Genomic DNA, 23897 nt, shown 5'->3' on the forward strand with positions numbered 1-23897 from the left:
TCCGGCTGCGCCGCGGGCGGCCGTGCCATGAGGAACTGCTGCGGGGCTGAGCCCGAGGCCCCGGGCTCGGCGGAGAAGGCGCCAGTGCCGACAGGACCGGCTCCCGGTGCGCTCGGGAGCGCAGCGGCGGGGAGCTGCGCGGCACCCGTCGGCACTGCCCCCGCCTGTGGTCCCGCGGGCCCCGGCACCCCGAAGGAGAAAGCTGCCCCCGTGCCCCCCCTGCCCGAGCCCTGCCTCAAGGCGCCCAGCAAGGACGCGGGGAGCGCGCCGGCTCCGGCCAAGCACGTGGCGTTCCTGGAGCCGGCCACGGGAGCACCGGGGACCGGCAGCCCCCTGATGCCAAGCCAGGAGCAGCCCCAGGGCGGCACAAACGCGTCCCCGGGTGCTGTCCCCCAGGAGGGGGGCGCTGAGGCTGCCAAGCCCCCGCAGGGAGGCACGGCCGCCCCCCCCGGAGGGGGTCAGGGCAGAGGCGAGGGGAGCGCAGATGCCGAGAGCAGCCAGCAGCCCCGGACAGCCAAGCTGCTGTGCGAGTCCTACTCGTTCGAGGTGACCCCGCCTCAGGATGCCGGGACGCAGGACATGGGGACACAAGTGGACAGCCGGGCGTCCCTGGTGTCGGTGGCCCTGAGCCCCATGAGCCCCCCGGACGGGGCCGCCGCCTTCACCTTCCCCAAGAGAGAGCCGGGCTCCGCCGCCGCCCCGCACCCGGGGGCAGCCCCCTCCAAGAAGGACGCGGAGATGCAGGTGTCCATGCCCGTGGAGACCCGCTCGGTGGCCACCGGGCCCATGACGCCGGTGGCCAAGTCCCCGCAGGCCTCGTACCCCGAGGTGCACGTGAAGGGGGCGGTGGAGGAGGCTCCGGAGCCCATCCGGGAGGTGAGCTGGGACGAGAAGGGGATGACGTGGGAGGTGTACGGGGCCTCCATGGAGGTGGAGGTGCTGGGCATGGCCATCCAGAAGCACCTGGAGAAGCAGATCGAGGAGCACGGGCGGCAGGTGGTGATGACCCCGCAGAGCACCCGCGCCGGCTCCGTCAAGGGAGCCCCCCGCAAAGGCGAGGCGAAGAGGCAGCCCAGCGTCTTTCGGGCTCTGCTGCAAAACGTCCGGCGGCCCCGGTGCTGCTCCCGCGCCGGCCCCGCCATGGAGTGAGCCCCTGCCCGCTCCAGCAGGATGGGGGTGGGGGTCTCGGGGAGGGGACCCTGCCCCGCTGCCCCGAGACGCCTGCTGCCGGCATGCAGGGCTCCCGGGGCGGGTGGCGACGGAGCGCTGCAGGCGGGGACGAGGCATCTCCTTCATCAGGGGGCCCCCGCCAGCGGTGCCGTGGGACATGGTGCTGGTGGCACCTCTGGGATGTGGCAGGGGCTGGCAGCGGGACACGGGCAGGTTGCTGCCGGCTCCCCCCGGCTCCAGCCCCGCACCGCAGGCAGCAGCGTCGCTGCCCGTGCTGGAGCCGCTGCTGCATCGCGGTGCCACCCGCCCCTGGCCGTGCCCACCCCACAAAATGGATTTACAGGAGCATGGGGGCAGCCACATCGGAGACACGGAGCCCGTGTGCTCGGGGCCACCGGCTGCTTGTCCCTGTCACTGTGGCCGGAGGCGCTCGGGGGGGCTGTCCCCATGCCCCCAGCCCTCGGCTGCGTTGGAGCACGGGGCACATCCGTGTCCCCGTCACAGCTGGCACTGGGGACAGAGCCCACCCTGGTGCCGTGTCCGTCCTGCCTGCCCAGCCCCACTGCCACCAGCAGGACCCCGGTGGGTGCCCGAGATGCCCGGGGTGCCTGTCCCTGTGCGGGGGTCCCCGTGTCCCCTCGCTGCTCTCCTGTCCAGCAGCCAGGGCCGTGCCGGCCGCAAAGCGCTGCCACTTTTTACCGCTGGGTTTTTGCAGGGGGTGGGTGGGGAGGGGGGCTTTTACTGAACGGTGTTTGCATTTTTGGAGCTTTTTAAGAGACACTTTCAGCTGCGAGCCACCTCCTCCCCCGCGGCCTGCGGGGCCGTGGCTCTTTTGAAACACTTTTCCTACGTCCCTGCCGTGCTGGGAAGCTTTGGGAGCACAGGGTCGGCGCACGGGGGGGGGCGAGTATCCCCCTGCCAGCAGCACCGCGGGACCCAGCACCTCGTCCTCCCTCCAGCCCGACCCCAGCAAAGGACTGGTCCCACAGGGCCCCGGGAACTGGGCGAGCACCTGAGCTGCTGGAGGCTGCACCTGGGGGGTGCTTGGGAGCCCCCTGCCCGTGCAGTGTCCCCCCTGTCCCCTGCCCCCCAGCCCTGTGCTGCGGCTCAGTCCCTGATCTTCTTTTTCCTCTTCATTTCTTTTTTTTGTTGGGGGGGTGTGGGGAGGAAGGGGGGGGGAGGACTACACTTGTCAACTTGGGTGTTGGGTAATAAAACCTTGCAGAAAGCTGTGAGCGGGGCTGCAGGCACCTCTCCCCGGGGGGGTGTGGGGTGACGGGCAGCGGGGTGGCCCCGGGAAGGGTCCCGGTGGCACGAAGCTGTGCTGAGCCCTGCGGTGGCACTGGGCTGCCCTCCTGCCAGGAGAGGGGACCCGGTGCTGGCTGGCAGCAGTGGGCAGCGCGGACGCAGGGGCTGGTGGCCACGGGACGCTGTGAGCCACACGTGGCAGGTTTATTGCTGGCATCTGGGCAGGATGGCGCCGGAGCAGCTGCCAGAGTCCTGCTCTGGCCCCTCTGTCCCCCAGGTGCCCGCTCACAAGTCTGTGGTGCTGAAGGTGCTGTTGATGAATGCCATTTTGCTGGGCTCCTTCGCGTCCAGGGCGGCCACCAGCACCTTGTCCTCAGTGGGGTCCGTGGGGTGTGATCTGTGCGGCTGCGGGAGGGGAGAGCGGTCAGGGGCTGGGGACGGGGACAGGGACAAGGACAACAACACCCCCAGCCCTCCCCAGAGCTGCCAAAGCAATGAAGAGAAGGGGACACGAGGGCTCCAGCACACAGCAGAGGGGATGGGGATGGGCGGAGGGGACACGGGACTCCCCGCCGGGTACCTTGGCCTTGGGGTTGTTATCCTTGGGCGAATCCACTTTGTTCTCATCCAGGGAATTGGTGCTGCGGAGAGGGGAGGGTGCAGGTTAAGGGACAGCCAAAACACTGATGGTGTGGGGACACGGAGTGACAGCCCCACAGAGCTCACCTGGCCAGGGAGCTGGTGTCCTCATGGAAGCCCAGGTCGTGGGACAGGTCCATGGGCAGGTTCAGCATGGGGTTGGCCCTGGCGGAGGACGGGAGGCAGGTGAGTGACCGGCCCTGGCACCGCAGGACCGGCCGCGTTCCCCGGGTGGCAGGGATGTTTTGGGGCTCCCCCCCCCCAGCAGGGCGCCCACGCTCACCCCTCAGCGTTGTACTTGTTGGTCCCGGGGATGCCGGCTCCCTGCTGGGCCACGGTGGGGCTGAGCGTCGTGGCCGCCTTCAGCGCCTTCATGGCATTCAGCTTCCTCTTGTAGCTGCGGGGACGGGGCGGGTGAGGAGGGCGAGGGCTGGGGTGGGGATACGGAGACAGGGATGGGGGCACGGGGTGGGACGCGTGGTACCTCCTGGTGGTGAGAACCAAGACCAGGGTCATGATGAGGATGAAGAGGACCAGGAACGCCGCCAGCCCCGCGATGATGCCGATCATCTGCGTCTCCTTGTTGGTCTCCGTCACCTCCCCGGAGCCCTGGAGCGGAGCAGGGCTGAGGGCAGCACGCAGCTCGGGGGACCCCCGTGCACTGCACGGGGCCGGCGCCCTCTCCCCGCACCCCTTGCCCAGCCCCACTCACGATGACAGCTAGCCCCAGCTCCACCAGTTGGACCAGGGCCTGCGTGTTGCTCTGGATCAGCCTGCCAAGGGGAACAGGGCAGGGGGTGAGCACCGTGCGGGCAGCAGTGCCCACACACAGCCCCCTGCCCAGCACTCACTGACTCAGCTCGTTGACATCCAGGGCGGTGCCGTTGCTGTAGACGAAGTACGCATCCATCACCGACTTGACCTGTGCCCTGCAGGGACAGAAGCACGGGGTGAGGGTGGCACGGGGCGCGGTGTCCTCCCCTGGGGTGGCCCCACTGCCCCTCCGCGCCCCACTCACCGGGCGGCACGGCTGTCCTCGGGGCTGCTGATGCCCACCACGTAGACCGTGGCCTTGGTGGCGAGGGTCAGGGTCCTGGAATTGGGGGAGAAAGAGCTGGGTACCTGCATGGGAAGCAACCACGGCCCCTGCAGCCCAGCGGCCGGCCCAGCCCCAGCAGCCCTTACGTTTTGATGTCTTCCAACTTGCTCTGCACTTCCTCCACCGGTTTGGAAAACTGGAGGCGAATGCGGTAGCTCTGGTCCACGGTGAAGATCTGCGTGGGGACAGCGGGGTGAGCGGGGCTGGGCAGGGCGCGGGGGAACCCCCGGGTAGGGGACAGGGGTGACACTCACAGTCAGCACGGTCTGTGCCGTGTTCTGCGGGGCTGTGCGGTCCTGAGCATTCACCGTCACCTGGTACTTCCCCTTCAGCGAGACGTCGAGGTTGCTGGCCACCCTAGGGGGACGGGGACATCGGTGATCCCACAGGGCTGCAGCAGGGGGGTGCTGAGTCCCTTCGTCCCATGCCGGTGCTGTGCAGGGACGGACTCAGCCTCTGCCACGCGGCCCCAGCCCAGCCCCACGGCCTTACTGGATGCTCCCCACGTAGTTGTTCTGCTCGCCCGTGGTCACCACCTTGAAGAGGTTCTCCAAGGTCCGGTTGTTCCCATTCTCCTCCATGAACACCACTTCGAAGATGGAGAAAGTGATGGCTCCTCCGAGCCCCGAGTCGACATCTGTGGCCTGCGGGGACAAAGCAGGGCAGGAGCACCCATGGGCACGGCTCGCCCCGTGCCCGCCGTGGGGACGGGCAAGCCCAGCTCCCCAGGAGCGCACACGCAGCTCCTCACCCTCACGGTAGCCACTTGCAGGTCCACAGTAGAGACCTCGGGGACAACCACTGTGGAGGACAGACAGAGTGATGGACAGAGTCACCCCAGCCCGGACCCCGCACCGCTCGCAGCCCTGCCCCAGTTGGGAGCTGGGCAGCACGGGACGGGGGCTGCGTCCCAGCCCTGCTGCTCACCAAAGGTCTCAGAGACGGGCAGGAAGACCGGCGTGTTGTCGTTTACGTCCTTGATGTTGATGGTCAGGGTTCCTGCCAAAATCCCAAATGCATTGCTCACCCCACGGGGACGTTCCCCCCTCCGTCTCCAAGCGGGCCAGCTCCTCGATGGGGACAGGAGCTGCAGGACCCCCCTCCCTGCCCCGGTGCCAGCGGGTGCTCTCCGTACCGTTCTTGCTGTAGCGGTCGCCCTTCTCAGTGTAGAGGTCTTCGGCCCGCAGCGTCAGCTTCACCGTGTCACACAGCTCGAAGTCGATCTCTGAGCTGTTGACCAGCAGCGAGCCGTTGGGCAGCAGCGCGAACCAGTCCCAGCACACGTCCCCGGCGCTTGTGGAATTCTTAAGGCAGGTGACCTGCAGCTCCTCGATGACCAGCGAGTGGTTGGTGTCGGGGTCGGAGGCGCTCACGGTGTAGACCAGCCCCTGCTGCGTGCCGTTCTCGCTCACGGTCACGGTCTGCGAGGTCGGCACGATGGAGGGGGACTCGTCGTTGACGTCCAGGACGTGGACCACCACCGGGACGCTGGCGTTCCTGATGATGTCGGTGGCCGTGTTCTCCGCCACCACCACCAGGTAGAAGCTCTTCTGCTGCAGGGTGTCGTAGTCCATGGTCGTGTCGGGGTCCAGGGACAGCTGCCCGCTGTAGTTGCCCGTCCCCAGCTGGTGGGAGCGGATCAAGAAGTTGCTGGAGCCGTTGCCGCTCTGCAGCCGGAAGGAGATGCGGAAATTGATCTCCGTCTTGTCGGCGTCCGTGGCCGCCACGGTACCCACGAAGGAACCTGCAGACAGACGGACGCTCAGTGCCCAGCGGGCGCTGACCCCGGGCCACCCTTTGTCCCACAGCCTGCTCGTGCGGCGCCTACCTGAGGAGCTTTCAAAGATGGAGAACTCATAGGACTGCTCGAGGAACACGGGCGTATTGTCGTTGATGTCCTGCAGGAGATGAAGCCCCTGAGTGCCACTGCTCAAGGAGGTGGGGGACAGGGCACAAGGCGAGGGGCAGGAGCACGGACAGGACCCCCCTTTCTGCCTCCCTGCATCAACTGGGGCACCTCGGGGCGCAGTGCCACGGCCGGGTGCTGCCTCTGCACCCTCCCCACCCCGCTGTGCCCGGGGCTCACCGCCACGGTGATGGTGACGTTGACCTGGGTGCTGAGCGGTGGCACCCCGTGGTCGTACACCTCCACCGTCACCACCAGCTGCCCGTCCTTGTCGTCCAGCGCCTCGCGGTCCAGCGGCTCCTTGCTGTGCATCTGCCCCGTGGTCTCGTTGATGGTGAAGTTGCTGCTGAACAGCCCCGGCAGGATCCTGAAGCCCAGCTCGCTGTTGGGGGTGTTGGGTTCGTCGTTGTCGATGGCCTGAAAGGAGAGCACCGAGGGGGCTGCAATGGGGCTGCCCACCCCTCGGGACGGTCCCTGGCTCCTTTTTGGCAGCCCCAGGGGTTGTCCTCGTTACCCAGCACCTACCTTGACCTGCGTGCTGACGTTCTGCCCCTCTTCCACAGAGATGAAGTAGGAGCCGGTGATGATGGGCGCGTTGTCGTTCTCGTCCAGCACGGAGATCTCCAGCAGCGCCGTGTTCATCATGCCCCCCCCCGTCCTTGGCCTGGATGTTGGCGTAGTAGATGGAGCGAGTCTCCCGGTCCAGCGAGGCTCCCTTCGACACCAGCACCGCCCCGCTCGTGGCGTTCACCGTGAAGGTTCCGAGGCTGTGGCACACACGCACCCATCACCGGGGCTCCATCCCCGGGCAGGCAGCACCCCGTGGACCCCCCCCGGCCGCGTCCCCACGTACATGGTATCCGGGAGCAGCTGGTAGGTGATCTGGCCGTAGGCACCGCTGTCTGGATCGTAAGCCTGAACGAGAGGAGGAAGCATCACGAGAATCTCCATCAGCCCCTGGGGTGGTGATGGACCTGGGGCACTGCATGTGGACGGTGAGCACCCCAAAAATGTGTCCCTGAAGGGTGTAGGGTCCCCCAACCCTGCCGCCACCTTCTCCCCACACCGAGGTCCCTGCTGGTGACCTGCACCCGCGGTGCCCTGCCCGGGGGACGCGCCGTGCCCTGCCCTGCCCGGTGCCTGACCGTGATGTTTGGGGCGATGATGGTGCCCTCGGGGCTGTTCTCCATCACGCTCAGGACGTATACGCTCTGCGGGAACTCGGGGAAGTGGTCGTTGGTGTCGATGAGGTCGATGGTCACGGTGGCCACCGAGCAGCAGTTCGCGGGGTTCCCCGTGTCGTTGGCGACGAGCTGCGGGGTGGAGAAGTGGCAGCATCGTGTGGGTCCCCGAGCACGTCACCTAGCCCCCCTGTCACACCGACCCAGCTCCCCCGAACCAAACGAGCTGCCAGGACGAAGCCAGCAGGGAAGGGCCATGTCCCTGCTGTGCCCTCCCCATGCAGGGAGCGAGGGTGATCCCTCGGCAGCGGGTCCCACCTGCACCACCATGACATGGCTGATCTCGTAGTCCACCTCAGACGGGTTTTGCACCAGGATCTGGACCTCCCCCGTGCCCACGATCGTCGTGGGGGACACACTGAAGGCGCTGGCGCTGCCACCCTGCAGGTACAGCTCGAAAGTGCTGTTGATGCCCTGCGGGGAGAGAGGCCGGGGGTGAGGGTGGAGGAGCAGCAGGGGCAGGGACCCGCAGCCCGGCCCAGCCCCAGGGGCAGGCTGCCACCTTGTCGGGGTCGTGGGCCACGATGCTGAGGTTGGACACGGGCACTTTGGAGGAGGAGTGCTCGATGATGCTGCCCGTGAAGTTGCTCTGGCTCTTGGTGAAGTCGCAGCTGGGGAGGGAGCACTGGTAGAACTCGGGCTTGTTGTCATTGACGTCGACCACCAAAATCGTCACCACCGTGCTGGCCTTGGCCACCATGCCGTGGATGTCCAGGTTCTTCTCCCGCGCCTGGCCAGGAGGAAGAAGAGGAGGAGGAGGAGGAGGAGGAGGAGGCAGCGGGGTCAGGCGGTGCCGAGGCGAGGAGGAGGAGGGGGCTCTCCCTGCTGCCCCCCACTCACCTGGACCTCCAGCAGCACCTCCTCGCTCGGCAGCTGCTCGCGGTCCAGCCAGCCGCTGACGGTGATGATGCCCGTGGTCGTGTTGATGGCGAAGGGGACGCTGGCATCTGGAGCACGGGGACAGCAGGGACTGCTGCAGCCAGCGGGGAGGCACACCCGGCCTCGGCCTCCACCGGGGCGCTCCCCAGGGTGCTGGGTGGTCCCCAGGGTCCTGCCCCATCCCCCTTGCTCCCCCCGAACCCCTGCCCCAGCCTCGCTCACTGGTGATGCTGTAGAAGATCTCATCGTTCACCCCCGTGTCCCTGTCGGTGGCGGTGACGGTCAGCACGGAGACACCCTGCGGGGACAGGGAGGTGAGGGCAGGACGCGGGGACAGCCCCAGCCCCAGCCCCACGCCGCCGGGCCGGGCGGGCTCCTCACCAGCGGGCTGTTCTCGGACACGGAGCCGGAGTAGGGCTCGTTGAGGAAGCGCGGGTCCAGGTTGGGCAGGTCGACGACGGTGATGGAGAAGTAGGTGGTGCTGTTCTGGACGACCGTCACCCCGTACAGCGGCCCCCCGCCGTCCTGGGGGCAAAGGGCCTGTTAGTCCCCCCCCTGCAGCCCTCCCCACCGCCCCCCGTGCCCCGGCCACGCCGTCCCCCAACCTGGGCGAGGATCTTCAGCTGGTAGAAGGTGTTGGTGGCGTAGTCCAGCGAGCCGTTGAGCACCACGCTGCCGTTGGGCAGGATGTAGAAGAGCCAGAAATTCTTCGCGTTGTCCGGGATCACCTGGGTGGGGGACAGTGCCCCGCGTCAGGGAGTGGAGGGGACCCCACAGAGGGGGGGGCTCAGCGCCCACCCTTCTGCCAGGCCCTGCCCATAGGGACCCCTCCTTGGTGTCTATGGGGTCCTCACAGGGGGGCAGAGCAATTGCTGGGGTGGGATCCCGGGACCCCAAACCCCCCTTCCGGCCCCCCAGACCCCATTGAGCAGAGCCCCCCAGTGTCGGGGTGCCGGTGCCCAGGCGCGGTGCTCACCTCCAGGATGCTGTAGCTGACCTTGGCGGCGTTCCCCGTGTCGGCGTCGGTGGCAGAAATGGTGTAGATGATGCTGCCCGCCGGCATGTTCTGGGCACCCAGATGAGTTCAGGGGGGTCACACAGGGCAGCAGGGCTGGGTGCTGAGCCCTGGCCCCCACCGGCCCCATTTTGGGGCCCCCCGACCCCGTGGCCCCGCAGGGGTTGAGCCCTGCTGCCTCCCACCCGCCCCCCTGCCCCGGGGGCTCCCCAGGAGCCGCACCCCGATGCTGGGGGTGCTGGAGGGGGTCGTGCTCAGCCCCACACACCCCGAGCTGGCGTCACGCTGCCCGGGGCTGAGCGGCACCTGGGCACTCCCTGACGGCGAGGGCAGAGTCCCAGCCTGCGCTGGCGCCCGGGGCTGGCACAGAGCCGTCTGCCGGGAGCAGCGTGCCGGCAATGCCGTCACCGTCACCGTAGGGCCGGGCACGCCCGCGCTGGGGAGCCACCCATCATCATCATCACCGCGGGGCCGCGAGGTGCCCGGGAGGTACCTCGGGGACGGAGGTTTCGTAGGGCAGGCCCTTGAAGACCGGGGCGTTGTCGTTGCAGTCCTCCACGATGACCGTCAGCTTCTTGGCGGTCTGCCAGGGGCAGGGGGAGGTGAGGGGCACGGTGTCGAGCTGGAGCTCTGGAGCCGGCCAGCATCACCCCCGGGGGGTGACGTTGCCCCCTCCCCGGCCCCCAGCCCGGCACTCACCGCGTCGTTGACGCCGTCGGACACGGTGACGGTGAGGGTGAGCCTGGCCTGGGACTGGGAACACAAGGCAGGGCTCGCTCAGCGCCGGCACAGCTCGATGCTGGGACCCCGGGGGCTGTGCCGCCGAGCGGAGCTCCGTGCCCTCACCTCCCGGTCCAAGAGGTTCCTCACGGTCGCGACCCCCGTGCTTTGGTCAACGTTGAAGTAGAAGGCATCCGCACCGCTGATGGAGTAGCTGAGCGTGTCCCCATCCAAGTCAGTGGCCGTCAGCCTGAAAGCGAAGTCGCCTGGGGACAAGGGTGGTGTCAGCCCTGGCCGTGCCCCCCCCCATGCCCCCCAGGCTCCCCGAGGCCGCCCGCTCACCTATCAGCCGGTCCTCGGACACGTACACGATGGTCATGTTGAAGATGGGGGGCGTGTTGCCTGAAGCTACAAGGAGGACAGGAGCTGAGCGCGCAGGAACCCAGCTCCCCCCCCTCCCTCCCTCCTCACCCCCTCGCCCCCCAGCAGCAGCCCCCTGCCCACCCCGGGTGCCACCCCACAGCCAAGGGGGTGCCCGTGGGGTGGGCAGCGGCGCTGGAGGGGGGGCTCGGCTGCCCCCAGGGCAACGGGATCACACAGCGGGGAGCTGGAAGCGGCTCCAGCGCCTCCCCGCAGCCCGTGCCCGCACCGAACAAAGTCCTCACCTGCTGCCAGGAGGAACGGGAGCAGCAGCAGCGAGGGCAGTGCCATCCTGCCGGGAGCCCGCGGTGCACGGCGCAGAACCTGGGGCACGTCCCGAGCGCTCCCCCAGCCCCCGGCGCCCACCTGGGAGAGATTGCCATGGGGTCTGCGCTCCCCCGGGAGCCTGGGGACGGGCTCCGTGGGGACACAGCGCAGGGGGACGGGGCTGGCCTCCGGGTGCTGGCGACCTCGGGGGTGTCCGGGGACCCCCAGAGCCGCTGGCGGACCCCCACCCGCGTCGCCCCTTACCCCAGGCATCCCTTACCTGTGGTGCCTCGCTGGGGATGCTGCGCGCAGGCTGCGCTCTGCCTGCACCCTGACACCACCACAGACCTTTGCCTCCTGCTGTACCCAAGTTCATCAATGATTAACTGCAATTAAGGGGTGAGAAATCCCTTTCTCTCCTTCCTTCTCCCTGCTGCTCGTCACCGCCACCCGGCTCCCACCCAGCCCCGCTCTCACTCCCCGCCACAGCCCCTGGGGACCCCACAATGCGACCACCCCGACCCAAACCCCGAGGAGTCCAGCTCCCCGGAGTGGGGCAGAGCCTGTGGGGGTGCAGAAGGACCCCAAACTGCTCCCGGGGTCTGGGGAGGGGCTGGGGCAATGCCCGGCATCCCCCAGGCTGGTGGCACTGGGGTCTCACCAGGATAGAGGTGGGCACCGAGCCGGTGAAGCAGCCACTGGGGTGGGTGCCGGGGGCCCCGAGCACCCCCCTGTGAATTCCCCTCCCCGGGGTGGTCCAAGGGGGTCGGCCCAGCCTCCCTGACCTACTTCGGACCCGCTGGGGACAAGGGCGGATTGTGCAGCTCTGCTCAGGCAGAAGAGGGCTGGGAGGAGGGGGGGGCATGGGCACAGCCAGCCCTGGGGCCCCCAGGACCCCCGCCTGCGTGGCCTTGTCCCCCTTCAGCCCCATCCTCCAGTGGGGACCCGAGGGGTCGGGGTGGCCGGGCAGCTCGGGGGTCCCACGGGATGCCCCCCTTGCTCCAGGGGACCCCTGGTTTGGGCACGGGGAGGAAGAGCCTGGGGCTCCCCCAGCAAAACCCCACAGGGCTGGTTTGGGATAACCCCGTGCCCCCCCAAGCCCTCCAGGGCTGGTGCAGAGCATCCCACTGCAAAACACCCAGGAGGCCCCAAAACCTGCCGGGGGCTGGTGCAGGACATCCCCCAGCATCCTGCATCCCCCCCCCAGGGTCCCTATCCCTGACACCATCCTATTCCCATCCCCAACCCTGACCCTGTTTTCATCTCCATCCCTGACCCCAACCTATTCCCGTTTTCATCCCTGACCCTATCCCATTCCCATCCAGAACCCTGACCGTATTCCCATCCCCATCCCAGTCCCCATCCTATTCCAACCCTCACCACTGACCCCATCCTATTCCCATCCCCATCCCTGACCCCATCCTATTCCTATTCCCAACCCTCACCCCATCCTACCCCCATCCCTGTCCCTGACCCTATTCCCATCCTCACCCCTGACCACATGCCCGACGTGTTCCCATTCCTGCTCCCATCCCCACCCCATCCCCTCCCACCCCACCCCATTACCGTAAGGGCCGCGCCGCGGCAGGGATCATTACGGTAGCGATTCCAGCTGCGCCCCTACTGCAGCCATTACGGCAGGAGGGGGGGGGGGGTTGGACGCGCCCATCGCAGCTCCGCGGGGGGGGGTGGGTGAAGGGGGGGGGGCGCGGCTTGGCCGGTACCATCGGCGGGGCAGGCGCGGGGGGCGCCATGAGGCGGGGCTGAGGCCGAGGCCGGAGCGGGAGCGGCCCCGGGAGCGGCACCGGCGGCGGCAGCGGGAGCGGCCCCGAGCCCGGCGGGCCCGGCCCCGCACCATGCGAGCGGGCTGAGGCCGCGGCACGGCCCCGGCGGGCGCGGAGCGGCGGGGGCGGCGCCGCCGGTAGGTACCGGGCTGGGCCCGGGGAGCTGGGACAGGGGCGGGGGCGGCGGGGCCGGGACCGGGACCGGGACCGGGACCGGGAGGAGGAGGAGGAGGAGGAGGGGGGGGGGGGCACCGGGGCTGGGCCCGGCTTCACCCCCGGGGCACGCAGGGCCGGGCCCGGCCCCCCCCCGGTGTGCAGCGGCCGGGAGGGGGGAGCGGGGGAAGGCCGGGGGGAGGCGGGGAGGGGGGCGCGTCCCCGGCAGCCCCCCCGGGCCCGTCCCGTCCCGGTGCCGCCGGTGGGTGCCCCCTGCCCGGCCCGTGCTGGGCCCCGCTCGGCTCTGCCCCGTGTCCTGGGGGTCCCGGGGGGTTGGAAGGCAGCGGGAGGAAGGGCAGGGGGTGCTGCTGCCGGCCTGCTGCGCCCTGAGGGTTGGGGCTGCGGTTTTGGGGTCCCTGCAGGGCCGTCCCCGCACCGGGGGGAGCAGCACCGGGCGCTGTCGGTGCCGTGCTGCACCGCTCACACCCGGCCGGGGAGCGCAGAACAAAGAGGGGAGCGCAGAGGGGAGCGCAGATGTGACCCCACCGGGGGAAGCCGCTCGCTGTTGGTGTCCTGCTGCCGGGAGCGGGGCTCCGTGCAGGGAATTGATCAGGCCGCAAAACCCAGCTAACGAAACGGGGCCTGTGGGTTTGGGTTTGAGATGGACGAGGTGAGGAGAGGTTTTGTTATTGCTGCTTTATGGAGCTGTTCCAGGAGCCAAGCAGCAGCCGGGCAGGTAGGGCCCGGGCTGTGCCTCGCGGCGTTGCCCTCCCAGCGAGTGTTCGGCACCTGGACGTGGCGGGGTCCCGCGTGTCCTGCCGGGTGTCCTCGCTTCCCGGGGTGCCAGCACCCATGGGAGAGGGTGCTGAGATCGCACAGGGGCTGGTGCTGGAGCGGCGGTGTCCCAGGGTGGGCTCCCAGCCCTGAACCAGGGTTGTGTGGGCTCGTCCTGCTGCAGGTGGGCACCGGGGGCTCAGTTCTGGCTGCTCCCTCGGTCGGTCGGGGTGTGCTGGCCCCAGGAGGTGCTCCGGCAGCAGGCACAGCGCCGAGGTGCCCGTCTGATGCGTGAGGCTGTCACCGGCTGCTGAAACACCCGAGGAGGCCTTTGGGGAGCTGTGCAGGGCTGGGCAGCTCTGCTGAAGGTCGCTTCTGGAGGGGAGCAGCGCGGGGCCGTGCCCTCAGCCCAGGGCTCGTCCTTTCCTCTGCCCTCATGCTTGAGGGCAGCCCCGGGGGCCGCAGGTTTCCTGGGACAGGCTGTTTTGGGGTTTTGGGAGGCCTCCCCGCTTGGTGCTGTGTGGCAAGGGGGAGGAGGGCGCTGTGCAGGCAGCGCTCGTGGCAGGCGTCCCGTCCCGCCTGCGGGGTCTGGTTCTCCAGCTGTGGCCCTGTCCCCGGAGACCTGGCCTCGGCTGAGCTGAAGCTCCGGGCTTCCCCCGGCTCCCTCAGAAAGCAGGGCACGGCTTCTCAGCTCCCAGGGCCTCGGTTGCTTTTTCTCTCCGTGCCTGCGCTGTGGGCAGGCAGTGAACAATACAGACCTGCCGGCAGAGCCGGAGCAGAGGGCAGGCAGCTGCTGCGCCCCGGGTGGCCCTGCTGTCACCGCACGGTCGCGCTTTGTGCACGGGGGCTGTCAGCTTGGAAGCCGTGGTGGTGCTGGTGGGGTTGTTGTGGGTTTTTCCTCTTCAAACCATCCCCACGAGTGGCGTGGGGCTGTCCAGGAGCGATGTGCCGGGGAGGTTCAGCAGCAGCAAGCTTCCTTCGTGCTTAAGGCACTGGTCAGTGCCTGCCTCGGAGCACCTTGAAAGCAGCCTCTGGGCAGATCTGGAATCAAGGACAAAAGAGGGCAAACAGTTGCTGAAAGCCGCCTGTTTCTCCGAGCTCCTTTCTGAAAACAACCGGTGCGGGTTGCGGGGGGGCCCTGCAGGCTCCTTGAAATGCAAAACAAAGCACCCGGCCCAACTTCCTGGCTGCCACCAGCGCTGCCCAGAGGCAGCTGGGCGATAAGGGAGCTCAGCGGGAGGGGGGGTCTCTTTTAGGAAGGGTGTTTGGGTGGAAGCACGGCGCAGAGGAGTCCTGAGGCGCCCTGCCAGCGGGAGGAAGCCGTGGGAGGGCTGGGGGGGGGACGCGGCTGTTGGGCTCCTCTCCCCCCTGCTGCGTGTGAGGCCGGGGAGGACGGAGGTGAGCGGGGTGCGCGGTGCTGCTGTCTGTGGGAAGGGGTCCTCCGAGGGCTCGAGGACACAGCTGTGGTGCTGGACGCCTCCTGCTGCTCAGTGCTGCTGAGCTCCGGAGGGACCCGAGGTGCTGCGCCGCTTCGGGGGGTGCTGTGCGGGCCGGGCAGGCGTCCGCAGGGAAACGAAGAAAGGGGGAGGTGGCTCTGCAGGTCCGTTACCCCGTCCCGAGGAGATGAAGGCTTGTGCGGGCCGGCTGTTAATTCGGGAGCCCTCTCTTGCTGGATGCTCTCCGGTCAGATCCCCGGTGCCGTGGCCGTCCCCGAGGTCCGGGCTCGCTTCTGCCTCGTGGGGAGGAGGCCGCTGCTCGCTCTCCCTCCGCACTGCAGCTCAGCCTCGCGATCAGACATCAGAGAATCCACGTGGGAGAGAGCTCGACGGGAAGCCGGGCGCTACGGGTTCCGCTGCCTGCGCGGCTCCCCTCGCTCCTCGCTCCTCGTGTCGGCCTCCCCACGTGTGTGCGTGGCCGGGGGCGTTTGACGGGAGCGCTGTCAGCCCGGGGGCGGGAGTGGGAGGCGTGCGAGCGCGGCGGAGGCGTCCTTGCCTCCACTGCCAGCTCCGCCGGGCGTGCGAGCGGGGAGGGAGCTGCTCTCCCCCCGGCTGCGCGGCGGAGAAGCACCTCGCCCTGCTGCACCCGCTGATTTTGGGGTGTCCCACAGCCCCCGGGGTTCGTTGGGGGGTGTTTGTAGGGTGGGGATGCTCCTGCAGGGCCCCCGCTGCAAACTGGGGGCTCCTCAGTGCTCGGTGTTGCTTTCTTCCCACTCGTTTTGCACCCACTGGGGAGGGGAGAGGAGGATCTGGGGCGTTTTCCTCTCCCTGGAGCTGGGGAGAACGTGGATGCGAGCTGTCGGCGTGCTGGGTGTCGGGGAGAGGATGGGGGAGAGCGTCTCTCCGGCGGGAGTCGTGCTCCCGGGGCTGGAGCCCCCCCGGCTAATCCTGTGGCAGAGCTGACCTATATCTGGGGCCGGGGGGTGGCTCGTCTGCAGCAGCAGATGGTGCCGTAAGGAGCCCGGGCTCGGGCTGGCCTCCATTCTGCCGACCTCTGGCTCCCATGAGGTGCAGGACGGGCCTCCTGCTGGCTGTGAGGCAGCCGAGATCGTCCTGAGCAGCCCCCCGGGGCAGGAGCTGGGCCCTGCAGCTTGGGGAGCTTCTGCTGGTCTTGGTGGCTGGGGTGAGGGTCGAGATCAGCAGAGGAGGGTGGGTGGATGGACTCAGAACCCCTCGTCCTGGCCCAGAAGCACCAAGCAATGCAGCTGGCCCTGCTGTAGCACTGGAGAGGTGTCCCTAAGGCTCCTCCAGCCTTGTGGCCACACGAAGGGGCTGTCACACTGCTGGCTGGTGGCCACCAGTGTGGTGGCAGAGCCCGGGGGCGGCGTGGTGTTGGTGTGTGTGGCTCTGACCCTAGGGCAGCAGGGCAGCTGTGGGCCAAGCTAGTTCCACAAACCGGGTGCTGGATGCCTGGAGCCCCGTCCTCGCAGGGCTGCCTGGCTGGGCAGCGGGCTGTAGGGCTGGACCCAGCTCTGCCACGGGATCCATGCGGCCTGTTTGGGCACGGAGCACCGGAGAGCCATATTCCATCGATTGCTTCTCCCACCGCTGTCCCAAGGACATCGATAGCTGCCGGCCACGGGGGAGCTGGAGCGCGGCGGGAGGGAGTGTTGGCGGATCTCTCTGTCTGGGGCCTCGCTGCCTGTGCCGTGCGCGGGATCCGGGAGCCCTGGGAAGGAAGGTGTGACAGGAAGGTGTGACACTGCCGGCACACGGCGGTGAGTTGGAGCGCACGGTGCTGTTTGCCTGCAGAGCGGAGAGGAGGCAGGGAGGCGGTGGCAGAGCAGCCCCCGAGGGGCGGCTGTTGGGGCTGGGCTGGCCGTGCAGCCCCATGGGGTGCTCTGAGGGCGTGGGGCCGACCCCTGCCCCATGCCCTGTGCCGGGAGCAGCGGGAGCTGTGGTTGGGGACATTGCCCCGGGGGGTCCTGCTGCGGGTCCCCGTGCTGCGTGCCCGGGCTGGGGGTGAGCTGGGAGCCGGGGCCGGGACAGGGCCGAGCCCACGGCGCCGTTAAAGCACCGCCCCCGCCCCCAGGCTGCCGTTCAGCGGTCTGAGGCCGCCCTGCCTCCTTCCCGGCCCCTCAGCAGCGCTCCCCAGCCCGGCTGCCGGGGCTCCTACCTGCGGACGGCTGCCGGGAGGGGAAGGGGGGGGGGTGGCTCAGGGGGCCTCCAGCGGGGCCTGCTGCCGGCTGCCCCGGGGCAGGGCCAAGGCGCCGCTTCCGCGTCTCCCGCGGGGCCTAGGCCGCGTTGCTAGGGGCCCCCTGCCTTGGATACCGTCCGCCCCCCCCCCCCCCCCTCCCTCCCCTCCCCCTCCCCTCCCCTGCCCCGCGTGGCGGCCCGGCCCCAAGCCTCCAAGATGGCGGCGGAGCGTGACACGGCCTGGTCACGTGGGCTACCGCGCGCGCGCGCGCTCCCCCCCCCCCCCCCCTCTCCTCCTCTCCCCCCTCCCCTCCCCTCCCGCCAGCCGCGCGCGCGCCCCCGCGCCCTCCGCGTGCCGCGTCCCGGCCCGGTGCGTGCCCGCCGCCGGTTCTTAAAGGGGCCGCGCACCCCCTCCCCCTACCCCCCCCCCCCCCCCCCCCACCGCCACCGCGCAACAAAAGAGGCACCGGAAACGGCGGCGGGGAGGGGAGCGGAGCGGAGGGGGGGAGGGACCGGAGGGGGTTGGTGGGAGGGAACGGGGAAAGGGGGGAAGGGGAGGGGGGGGGCCAGGCCCCGGGGCCCCGGTTGTCGGCGAACAAAGAGCGGGGGGGAGGGGGCGGGGGCGCCGCGGCGGCTCCCGGAGCGGCGGTGCAGGTAGGTCCGGAAGGGGGGGGGGGGGGGGGGGGGGGGCAACCGGGAACGGGGCGGGCGCCGCCCCCCCCCCCCCCCCTTCCCCTCTTCACCCCCCCCTCCTCTTTTCCCCTTCCTTCCCCCACCCCCGGTGCCCCGGGACCCTCCCGGTGCCGGTGCCGTGCTGGGGGGTGCAGCTGCCCCGGGGCGGCGGCGGGGCCGTGCTGCCGCCTTTGTTATTGCTTTTGTTTGGCGCCGAGCACATGGCCCCCGCCGCGGCCGCTCTTAAAGCCACAGCTCCGCACCGGGGGGTTCCCGGGGGGGGGGGGCTCGGCCCCATCCCCACCCCCCCACCGGGGGTCCCCAGCCCCACCGGGAGCCCCCCACGCCACGTCCCGAGGCCCCCGAGGGGGTTTTTGGGGGGTGGGCGCGGCGCAATGAGCACCCCCCCCCCCCCCCCCCCCCCAAAAAGCGGGGCTGGGGGGGGTACCGGGGTTACCGGGGGGGGCTGTGGGGTCGCGGGGACTCCCCGGGGAGCGGGGCTGCCCCCGGTAGGTGGCACCGGGGGGGGGTGCTGCTGGCACGGCCCTAACTTTGTGCCCGCTGCCCACGGGGGTCAGCCGGGGCCTCGGCACCGTGTCGGGGGTCACGGTGAGGGGGGGGGCACACCGGGGGCGAGCAGGAGGGCGCCCGGGCTACCTCGGGGACACCGGTGGCCACCTCGTCCCCGGGGAAGCGGGGCCACACGGAGCACAGGGAGCAGCAGCCCTGGGCACAGGCAGCCCCGGTGCCCTGTTAGGGCTGTGCCGTGTGTCCCGGTGCGGGGGCACGGGCCAGGCCTCATGCAGTGTCCCCCCACGGAGCAGGACCCCCCGGGACCGGCAGCCACGGACGCGCCGTGGAGCCCGGGCTGCCCTCAGCCCAAGGGACTTCACCTCCTGCTTCGCTCCGTGCCAAAAACACTCCTGCTTCTCTCACCCGGTGTCCGTGTCTTGCATGGGGGGGTAGGGGCAGGGGAGGCGGGCGTCCGGCCCCAGCAGTCCCCCCCCGGTGGCCCCGTGCCTCTCCTCCTTCCCTCTCCCTCTGTGGGGTGAGGATTTGGGGTTCCTGGCCGGGCTCCAGCCCCGAGTGTTTCGGGGTCGCTGACCCGCTGTCCTTCCCGCAGGATCCAAGGTGCTGCTGTCTCGCCCTGCCCGGAGCCTGAGGTCCCGCGCGCCCATCCGCCTCCCGCCGTCACCAATGCGACCATGGGAACTGGCAGTGAATAGGCGGCCTCCCTCTGCCCCCTTTAACCACCGCCGGTTCTCAGGGGGACCCTGCAGCAGCCCCCGACCACCTCCGGCGAAGGTACAGGGCGCGGGGCGGCGCGTGGAGCCCCCCCCCTGCCCGGCGTGCCCACCCCCGGGGATGCACCGGGGCGGCCACCGGCACCCGGTGGGCTCGGGGGGGGGGTGGCTCATGGTGGGGGGGGAGCCGCGTCCAGTGGGCACGGGGGGGTCCCTTTCATGCAGAGGACGAAATCCACGCGCAGAGGGGCGAGCGGAGGAGCTGGAGCTCGGCAGGAGGACGAGGAGTGTCACCCCCTGGAGCCGGGCAGGGGCCGCGCTCCCCCGGGCCCGGGGGGTCACTCCTGCTCTGTTTCTCTCTCCGCCGTGGCCCCCGCAGCCCCCCTGCCAGACGTCAGTGGGGACGACGCGAACCGCCCTCTGGCAACCCTGCTGGGCCAGGATGAGCCCCAGCTGCACCCTGCCTTCCCCCCAGCAGCCGCACATCCCCGTAGATGAGCCCCGCGCCTACGCTCTCCCCAGCACACCGCCACGAATGCTGCACCCGGCCGCTCACCCGCCCCCACCAGAACCCATTCATGGTGGATCTGCACGACCAGGTGGGTGCTGCCGCCCTGCCGAGGGCGACCTCGTGCCCAGTCGGTGGCCCCAGGATGGTGGCCGGGGGGACAGGGGGGGCTGAGATGTGTCCCTGGGTCCCCTCTGGCTGCGTGCAGCCCCGAGGTGCTGGTGCTCTGCACTCCAGGCATGGAAATCCCGGGGTCCTGCCGGCATTGGGGTGGTCCATGGTTGTCAGTGCTGCCACACATCATCCAGGGGGTGGTGTGGGGTCGGAGCCCGTGCCAGGCTGACCACTGGGTGCAGTGCGGGCTCCAAAACCCACACGGAGCCCAGCCCTGGGTGCTCAGTGCCCTGCTGGGACGGGGGCAGCCGAGCCGGGGCCGTGCCCTCTGATTGTGCCCTTGGCGCCTCGTCCCCAGGTGCACCAGGGACCTGTCCCTCTCTCCTACACGGTCACCACCGTCACCACGCAAGGCTTCCCCATCCACGCCGGCCAGCACATCCCTGGGTGCAGCACCCAGCAGCTCCCAGCATGCTCAGTGATGTTCAGTGGACAGCACTACCCGCTCTGCTGCCTCCCGCCCCCGGTGAGTGCGGGGATAATTTGGGGACAGCCCGGGCTTTGGGTGCCCAAACCCCTAGGATAAATGCTGGGGGGTGCAGGGGCTGCTCGAGGCCTCTGGGAGGGGGCAGAAGTTTGTGCCCGCGCTGGGTTTGAGCCACGTTTCTCTCTCCCGCCCTGCAGCTGATCCAGGCATGCGCCATGCAACAGCTCCCCCGTCTCCTACCAGACGTTCCCCCCCCCTCATCTCCAGCGACCATTACATCCTGCACCCGCCCCCCGCCGCCAGTGCCCCCCCACCAGCCGCCCCACATGGCGCCCCTGGGGACAGTTCGTACCTCTCCAAGCCCAGCACCCGCGCATGGTGAGTCGGGGCAGGGGCTGGGGGGGGGGGGGGGCATCTGCGCCACGGGGGTCCCGAGACGGGGGGCTGCTGTGGGGTCTCCTCCTTGCACCCCCCGCGGGCGTGAGCTGGGCGGGATGAAGTTTGATGGATGAAGTTTGCCCCCCCTAACCGTTTCCCCCCCCCCCCAGCCTCTGCAGAGGATAGACAATGACGTGGACCTGCGAGGGGAGCAGCACCCCATCGCCGGCTTCACGTACCCCCCGTCCCACCACGGCCCCCACGCTCTCCCCCTCCGTGCCGCTGCCATTACCTCCCCCACGACCCGCTGCACCAAGAGCTGCCCTTCGGCGTGGTAAGTCCTGGCCGGGGTGGGGGGAACGCGGTGGGGTTGAGGGGGGGGCCGTGCTGCAGGGCCCTGAGCTCCCCCCCCCACACCTTTCTCCCCGCAGCCATACCCCCACATGATGCCCCGGCGGCTGAACACCCAGCGGTACCGGCTGCAGCAGGCGCTGCCCCCCCCCGCCGCCCCCTCCGCCGCCCCCCCCGTACTACCCGGGCTTCCTGCCCTATTTCCTGTGAGTAACCGGGGGGCCGTGGGGCGCGTGGGGCAGGGCTGATTCGGTGTCTTTGCCCCCTCCCTGTGACACCGGGGGCGGAGGTTGGGGCTCGCAGTGACCGCCCTGTCCTCCCCCCCCCCACAGCTCCATGCTTCCCGTGTCGCCGACGGCCGTGGGGCCCACGATCAGCCTGGACCTGGACGTGGATGACGTGGAGATGGAGAACTACGAGGTGTGTTATCCTGCGGGGTGACCCCGGGGCTTTTCGGGGTGGGCTCCGGCGGGGCTGAGCTGTGCGCCCTCTCCCCCCTGCAGGCGTTACTGAACCTGGCCGAGCGGCTGGGGGAGGCCAAGCCGCGGGGACTCACCAAAGCAGACATCGAGCACCTCCCGTCCTACCCGCTTCAACCCCGAGAGCCACCAGTCCGAGCAGACCCTGTGAGCGAGCCAGGGGGGACCGGGGGGTCGGGGTCTCGTGGGGGGGGGAAGCGGGGCCTGGCTCTGACTCCTGCCTCCCTCCCCCAGGTGCGTCGTGTGCTTCAGCGACTTCGAGGCCCGGCAGCTTCTCCGCGTCCTGCCCTGCAACCACGAGTTCCACGCCAAGTGTGTCGACAAATGGTTAAAGGTACCTCCCGGGGGGGCCGTGCAGCGCCGAGCACCGCGTGCGTGCCGCGGGTGCCGCCAGCCCCCTGCTCACCCCCCGTCATCCCTCCTTGCCCTCGCAGGCGAACCGCACGTGCCCCATCTGCCGGGCGGACGCGTCGGAGGTGCAGCGGGAGGCGGACTGAGGCTGGCGGGCGCTGTGCCGCACAATTCGCTAGAGGACGAGGACGTCGGGCCAGGGGCGGGGGCCGCTGCCCGCTGCCAGGGCCTGACCGTGCGCTTACCCCCCCCTCCCCAAAGCCTCTCCTCGGATGTGGTGAGCATTGAGCAGCCCGGGCTCCCGGCCAGCCCTCCTCCTCCGCCGGGGCTCGGACTCGGCCTGCCCGCCGCGCTCCCGGGGCCCGAATCGTGTCGTGCCGGTGTGGCGGGCGGCGTGTGGCCGCGCCCTGCGCACTCCAAAGACGCTGTCGTTGCTCCATCACTTTCCAGGTCTTCGTACTCTGCTAGAGAACTTTTTTTTTTTTTTTCTTTTCCGTTTTTCACTTTTTTTTTTTTTTTTAGATTTTTTTTTCACCCTTCCGTTTCCTTTCCTTTTCCGTTGCGTTTTTGGTTTCGTGGCCGGTCGACCACGGCGGCACGCGGCTCCTCCCCTCGGCGTCGCTCACGGAGGATGCGGGGAGGAGAAGAGGAGGGGAGGGAGCGCCGCAGCTCGGGTACCGGCGGCCCCCCCGGGGGGGTCCAGCCGGAGGAGCCGGCGCGGCGCGGCCGTGGCGGGACACCAGCAACCCGGGGCGATGCCGGGGCACCAGCGCCTGCGCCCCGCGTCCCCTGGGGCGCCCAGGAGGGCAGCGCCGGCTGCTCGGTGTCCTTCCCAGGTGGGAGGACGGTGCTGGTGCGGCCCCAGCCCCTCTCCCCGTTCGTTCCCTCCTGGGGCCCGGCGAGGCAGCCAAGCCCGGCGGGGAGCCCCATGGCCGTGTGGCAGCCCCCCCTAATTTTGCCTCCTGGCCCCCGACCGTGGGTTCCTGCTGTCGTAAACCCGAAGGAGCCCCGAGCGCCCCCGTGCTGCTGGCGGGGCCGGCGGGGGGGGGGGTTATCCAGGACCTCGCGGCGTGGTTTCCCCTCGGGACCGCGGTGCTGCCCCCGGTCCCTCGCCGCGGGGACGCCGTGCACGGGGCTGGGGCAGCGGGTGCCAGCTGTCAGGGTGGCGTGGCCGAAGTCGTTTTGCATGATTAATTAGCGAGGAGGAGGAGGAGGAGGAGGGGGGAGGTGACGGGATTGGGGAGGAGAGGAGCGCCCTTCCCCGCGTCGCCGACGCCTGGGAGCCTCCGTGCGCGGCCGCCAGCCCTATGTAAATGTTCACAAATATGCATGCATGTCTGACCAGCTTGGAACGTGGTCTTGGCTACTACGTCTAGCCGGCTGTGGGGTGAGGGGGGTGGGGAGAGGGGTTTTTGTGCTCAGCTGATACTGCCATGCACTGTACTGCACATGTCCGCAACGCCGCAGCAGGACCGTGAGGCTTTCAGGGCCGTTCCCCGCGGGGCCTGCGCCCCTTTCCAGGCGGGAGGCGGTGGCAGCGGCGGCGGTGGCAGCGGCCGGGGGTGGCGGCGGCGTGTGCAAGGGGCCGCTCCCCGCGGGGCGGGGGGCAGGCGGCGGGGCTGGGCCCCGGGGGCGGCGGTGGGCGAGGTGTGAGGAGAGGGAACCGCGCCCAGCAGGTGGCTGGGCGGGACGCAGCCCCCCGCGCCGCCACGCCATTGGTGCGAGGGCACGCCAATCACCGGGGCGCTGAGGTACGGCTGCTTCTGATTGGCTGGGGGCGCGCTGCCGCCCGGCTCCCCTCCGCCTGCCTCTCCTCGACGCCTCACCAGGCTTCGTTGTGGGGGGGGGGGGGGGGGGGCTCTGCCACCGGCTCCGCCACGCTGCGGGTGCCGGCACCGCTGGGCTCGGTGCCCCCTGGGCAGGACCCCGGCCCCCTCCCCGTGCCCCTCGCTCAGTGACAGATAACCAAAGGAGTCCCCGTGCCGCGCGGCGGCCTCGCGCCCCGGAGACGCCCCCCACCCCCTGCAACCCCCACCCCAAAAAAACCTCCCCTCCCGCCCTCGCGGTGCCCAGGGAGCCAGGAAAGCCTTACGGTCCTTTGACGGCGACTCGAAAGCTCACAGCTCGTGTGCTGCAGAATTTATTCCGATGAGCAGCTAAAAGTATCATTTAAAAAAAAAAAAGACAAAAAAAGACAAAAAAAGACAAAAAAAAAAATCCATACTTAAAAAAAATTAAAAAACAATTATTTAGGGTGTTTGTGATTGCTGACTGCGCTGTAGATACCACTGTTTACCAATGATTTCCTGTGGTGGGATAGTGGACTGTTTACTGTTCTATTATACCAGTCCCCGGGCCCTCCAGCG

At 69.6% G+C, this 23897-nt stretch overlaps 2 protein-coding genes across 2 annotated transcripts; one reads left to right on the forward strand and one right to left on the reverse strand.

The window, feature by feature from the left end:
* Nucleotides 1–2703: 2703 nt before the first annotated feature.
* Nucleotides 2704–10628, reverse strand: CDHR2 (cadherin related family member 2; the record flags this gene model as incomplete). Its single annotated transcript, XM_084295453.1, is given in 32 exon segments — nt 2704–2823; nt 2999–3059; nt 3145–3222; nt 3341–3454; nt 3542–3666; nt 3770–3830; nt 3909–3986; nt 4076–4150; nt 4243–4331; nt 4411–4513; nt 4649–4800; nt 4908–4957; nt 5084–5155; nt 5292–5900; nt 5985–6054; nt 6243–6479; nt 6588–6716; nt 6718–6829; nt 6916–6977; nt 7208–7375; nt 7562–7717; nt 7806–8033; nt 8144–8250; nt 8405–8480; nt 8564–8707; nt 8788–8910; nt 9159–9248; nt 9691–9780; nt 9897–9950; nt 10044–10183; nt 10260–10325; nt 10583–10628. Coding segments are annotated over 32 exon segments (3885 nt in total).
* Nucleotides 10629–12377: 1749 nt separating this feature from the next.
* On the forward strand, nt 12378–22846 carry RNF44 (ring finger protein 44). Its single transcript, XM_084295515.1, is given in 23 exon segments — nt 12378–12525; nt 18743–18903; nt 18905–18924; nt 19243–19276; nt 19278–19331; nt 19333–19422; nt 19424–19462; nt 19844–20011; nt 20170–20199; nt 20201–20221; nt 20223–20261; nt 20263–20310; nt 20312–20350; nt 20521–20604; nt 20606–20635; nt 20637–20684; nt 20782–20844; nt 20846–20907; nt 21034–21121; nt 21205–21288; nt 21290–21327; nt 21415–21514; nt 21615–22846. Coding segments are annotated over 22 exon segments (1329 nt in total). The 5' UTR covers nt 12378–12525; nt 18743–18816; the 3' UTR covers nt 21678–22846.
* Nucleotides 22847–23897: the final 1051 nt, after the last annotated feature.

The sequence above is a fragment of the Netta rufina genome (genome assembly GCF_964035555.1).
Source record: "Netta rufina genome assembly, chromosome: 14".
In the NCBI taxonomy this organism is placed as follows: Eukaryota; Metazoa; Chordata; class Aves; order Anseriformes; family Anatidae; genus Netta; species Netta rufina.